We start from the raw sequence: 5,393 nt of genomic DNA on the forward strand, positions 1-5,393 counted from the left end.
TATGCATACTGTCACAATACTATGTAACTTAAAACATGAGCCGATAAATGGCCAAACATTATTACAAGACTATTTAATGAAATGTATTATTTTATGCAGATCACCTTAATGCATATAAACAGATAAGGGTACAGAGTAGCGTTACTGTAAAACATATAGCGTTGTGATAATATCAGCAATATGGTCAGATCGTTCATTGTAAAGAAATGTTTTTATAATTCATGCTAGTTTAGTATTTACTGTCGTTTGATGCTCCAGTGAACCAGAAAATACCAAAACTTGTCTCATCGAATGCTTGAATTCCGTTTCAAATGAAGCAGACATCAGCAGAAATTTAAATGACAGGCAGGCTCTAACCTTATCGTTCTTTTGACATGTTCAACTTTAAAGAAAGCTTATCTTCACCAGAAAAAAGAAAGCAATGTTATTTAAAAGAAACTTGCTGTGAAACAGGGTGTTTTTTCTTATCCCTGAAATTGATTCAAATTGAGTTGATTGAGAAGGAATTGAGCGAACAAAGTGTTGATTTTTTAAAAATAGGCGGAAGCAAAACTAATGCATTAGCATTATTTTATATTTAAAGATAACCCACTTACTGCGATAAAAAATAAGTCATACACCCCGGCACGAAAGTCGTGAGCCTCGTGAGTATCGTTTTTCTGCTTCAATGCGAGAAATCTGATCTTTAGGAGAAAGACGATGGATGCAAAGCATCTCTTTCTCTTTCGCTCTCTTTCTATCTCTGTTTGTCATGCTTTCCGTTTAAGACTGGGCTATGGAGTTAAACAACCTAGAATAATAATGCTTCCATTGTCTGCCCAATCCTGGTATACATCGTAGCAGCTGCGACGATGATGTCTTCTGGCGTGTATCGTTAGTAGGCTTTGGAAGGCGTTCGCATACGAGTATTAGTCAGCATCGAGTTTTATGTGTCTGCATGCGTAAGTGCACCGTTTCTCTGGTCGAGCCGACGAGTCGCTTCGAGCAGTTGCTTCGGCGAGGGCTTTGCCTTGAACCTTGCGATCGGGTGAATTCGTCGACCAGCTATTGAACACAACGAAACGCCACCGTGTCGCTTAACATTCGCTTTAAATCACTCCTGCATCTTGTACGCAAAACATCGATGGAGCACCCGAATCAAGGTAGGCAATGGGCTCACTGCTGGCACTGGCAGATGGTAAATAATATAATATCTAATTGTGATTGCCCCTGTGTGCACTTGTACACATACTAGAGCCTACGAAGCAAATGCAAGGCGAGTTCATCGAATGGAAGCCCTCCGAGCCGGGCGAGTGGCAGTTTTTATTCTTCGAGGACCAGGAGCTCAAACTTTCTCTGGACTCAGAAGAGGAGGGACAGGAAGCGATGCCATACAGCATGAAACAACCGCCCTATCTGTTGAACGATGTTTTGCGATGCGCTTGCTGCCACCAGTGCCAATTCCAGTGCTACGAGAACGATCTGCTGCTGACCTGCCAGTCGCATCCACGGTTGATTTGCTGGATGTGTGAAAAAGCGCCGGCCACACCGCCCAACACACTTCAAACGACGGCCGTGGCCGACTTTACGGATTCAGATAGCCTAACAGACACGAGCGAGCTTATCGAAACGGACGACAACGGAGAAGATTCACGGTTGATAGAAGGGTAGTTTTTTTAAAAATAATTTTCAAGTTATTCAAGAGCAACAGTTCGCACTACATCTTCCTTTGATGTGGCGCACCGTCGTCCTTATTAGCTAATAATGGATATATTTATATCTGTATATAAAAACAAATTCATAATGTATTATAATAAATAAAAAACTTTTGCTTTTTAATATAAAATAATTGTGCTTTCTACGATAGCCCTTTATTACTTTAAAAAAAAACTGTTGTACGTTGTTAACATGATCGCTATTACCATTTCATCAATGAAAAATCTTGATGAAATCAAATCCATACACATCATAAAACTGTTGCAGTCCCGATTTGTTGATACAAAATCGTAAGTCTTTCGGCAATACAAAACGAGGCGATAATCGGAGAACCAGTCTCTTGCATCGCATGACTCACTCTACACAGGTATTTTGCATGGGGAGCGGGTTGAAAATTTTTTACTCTTGGCATCACATTCTCCAGCTGATTTTCCGCTGCAATCGGAGCTATTCTCGGGTCGGTTGGAAAGCTGTGATTCTGCATACTCCGCAACAAACCGGTCCCTCCGTTTCACATGGTTTCGTTTGGATCCTTTCACGTTCTCCTCTTGGGTCGCTTCGTCCAACCGACCGGCCCCCTGCGAGATGTAATCGAGCAGCTAATTCCATGTCATAAATTATGTCCCATGACGCATGCCTAGTCGAACGAGTCATGGTCACACAGCCACCAGTGTGCAAGCACCTTTGATTTTTACATAACATTTTTCATTTCAGTTACGCTTTTTGTGTACAGCTGATGATGTCCGACAATAGATCTAAAGAATTAATTTTAAACCTCCATCATTTTCGAGATTTAATAGTTGATAACGTGCTTTAAGTTTAACTAGAATCGTCAGCTATTCCTCTTTTTGCTTTTTTAGTCTTTTTGCCATCCTGTTCATGATTTCCTGATTTCTCTGATTTCGTCTGAGCTCGATGTATTTGTGTACAAAGTTTCGAAGATAGCTAACAGAAATATGCTTATGAAGCTGAAATGTGATCAGTGCCAGACAATTGCGCGAGCTACTCATAGATGACGGTGTTTAACGCAAACAGGAAGATCGCCCTTTAGTCGCGTTGGTTTTACGACCACTGCACCTCAGCCCTATCTTTTCTCATATTACTCATGCATATTTGTGTGAGACTGTGTGCGGAAGCCATGCAATCGTGTCGAGGAGATAAATGGTGTTATTTTGATCGCCGCTACATTCGATGCGTTTAGATGGAGCTTTTTTTACATCTCTTCTTAAACTCAATGTGAGTGTGTACGTACAGATCTTCCGCTGTCCGTGAACTATCCGCGTGAAAAAATGAACATACTGCTGACTTATTCGTTGTTGTATGTCTTTGTTTGGCGTCACTTTGAACCGATTGGCTTCGCATGTCACTTGCATCTTATCTGCAATCTATTTCCTAGCATCTTTTGTGCTGGGCTTTTCCTCCTACCAATTTCCCGTAGAGTTCCGACCTCGCTTGTCCCACGGTATCCATCGCGCCGAAGTGCCAACACATCGAACGAAAAAGGGCGTACCCTCGCAAACCGATTACGATACGACTCACCATTGCAAGCTACGCAGCACTCTGGCGTACAAAGTTGCAGACCATGGCTATGGTCTGGCTCATGGCAATAACAACGAGTTAATTAAACAAGAAACTGGCCAATCGCTAAGCGCCGCACGAAATCCCATCAGCGCTTATACACCTACGCGTTCTCTGAAGCGTGCATTCGTCCCGTCGTATCATATTCACCTGATTAAGCTGTTGCATAAGATCGTGAATGTGTGCACAATCACGACCAACGCAATTGGCAATTAGATGAAAGAAGAGAATGAACACCTGCAGTGCAATGGCTACACAGCAAATTTTATCATCATGCTTCAGTAAAGTTTTGTACTGAAACGGTTCAGTTATAGAATATTTTACTGATTTTCAGCATAATTTTTTTTTTGTTTTGCTGATTTTCAGTAACGCAATTTACTGAATGCATTTCAGTAATACACATTTTACTAAAAATCAGTAAAATCAGTGTCAAATTGGTCGTTTCACTGAATATCAGTAAAACAAATGACTGAAAATGCAGCTATTCATTCTGTCAAATCGACCTGTCAGTCAAAACATCAAAACAAAACAACGCGGTGCGCTCGTGATGTGTAAAAAGCCAGCCGTGTTGGCGTGTATAATGTTGGCTACAATTCACTGTGCTTGCAGAAATTTGGTGGTGTCTATGAGCGCTTACTGAACCATCAACACTTGTTGCGACAAAATATTAAACTGTATAAAACAAAAAACAAACATTTATCCAAATGAAAAGAGGGACTGGCAATCTTTGCGCATCAATAAAAAGTCAATTTAAAATAAATATTTCGTCATTTTTTAATCACTACTAACTACTGAAAAATCAGTAATATCATAATGGCTTTACTGCGATTTCAGTAAACGAGCTGTCATTTTAATGAGCATCAGACATTACTGAATGATTCAGTAAACATTCTTTTTACTGAAAAGATTACTGAAACTTCAGCCCAAAGAAAAATCAGTAAAATTTTACCGAAGCTCAATAAAACAAACATATGTGTATAATTTATAAAAGCCAAAATAATAAAAAATAAGATAAATAAGCTTATGTTGTGCTTGACTTTTGCAACCAATACTTCTTTTTCTTTTTTATTGAATACCTCATCTACACCCTTAAATGCCCATAAATTAGAGTATCATTCAAAAACCAAAATTTGCTTTGACCCACATATTTTCAAGTTATATTTTGAAATTTTTAATCATCTATAGTAGGCTTATTCTATTCTGAAATCTATAAGATTTGAGTCGAGAAAATTAACTCCAAAGTTAACTTTTCCATACAAATGAACCAACAAAATTCATCAACTCGTCGACGAGACGACTTGATTATAAAATTAAAATAAACCTGATAAACTTATTTAACATTTTTTAATTCTTTTTGCAAAGTATCAAGTACTCCTTGGCTTTTATAAATTGTAGAATTGGCTACTCAGGAAATATAGCTGGTTATTATGAATCATAGCCATTGCACTGCAGGTGTTCTCTTTTTCCATCTAATCGCCAATTGTGTTGGTCGTGATTGTGCACACATTCACGCTCTTATGCAACAGCTTAATCAGGTGAATATGATACGACGGGACGAATGCACGCTTCAGAGAACGCGTAGGTGTATAAGCGCTGATGGGATTTCGTACGGCGCTTAGCGATTGGCCAGTTTCTTGTTTAATTAACTCGTTGTTATTGCCATGAGCCAGACCATAGCCATGGTCTGCAACTTTGTACGCCAGAGTGCTGCGTAGCTTGCAATGGTGAGTCGTATCGTAATCGGTTTGCGAGGGTACGCCCTTTTTCGTTCGATGTGTTGGCACTTCGGCGCGATGGATACCGTGGGACAAGCGAGGTCGGAACTCTACGGGAAATTGGTAGGAGGAAAAGCCCAGCACAAAAGATGCTAGGAAATAGATTGCAGATAAGATGCAAGTGACATGCGAAGCCAATCGGTTCAAAGTGACGCCAAACAAAGACATACAACAACGAATAAGTCAGCAGTATGTTCATTTTTTCACGCGGATAGTTCACGGACAGCGGAAGATCTGTACGTACACACTCACATTGAGCTTAAGAAGAGATGTAAAAAAAAGCTCCATCTAAACGCATCGAATGTAGCGGCGATCAAAATAACACCATTTATCTCCTCGACACGA

General features: G+C 40.0%; 1 protein-coding gene across 1 annotated transcript; it reads left to right on the forward strand.

Moving 5' to 3' along the window:
• Positions 1-1,809, forward strand: LOC133393834 (uncharacterized). Its single transcript, XM_061660588.1, has 2 exons — positions 1-1,142; positions 1,235-1,809. Exons 1-2 carry the CDS (start codon positions 1,124-1,126, stop codon positions 1,648-1,650), a joined length of 435 nt encoding a protein of 144 aa, XP_061516572.1. The 5' UTR covers positions 1-1,123; the 3' UTR covers positions 1,651-1,809.
• Positions 1,810-5,393: the final 3,584 nt, after the last annotated feature.

This window comes from Anopheles gambiae, chromosome X (genome assembly GCF_943734735.2).
Source record: "Anopheles gambiae chromosome X, idAnoGambNW_F1_1, whole genome shotgun sequence".
NCBI classification, from domain to species: domain Eukaryota; kingdom Metazoa; phylum Arthropoda; class Insecta; order Diptera; family Culicidae; genus Anopheles; species Anopheles gambiae.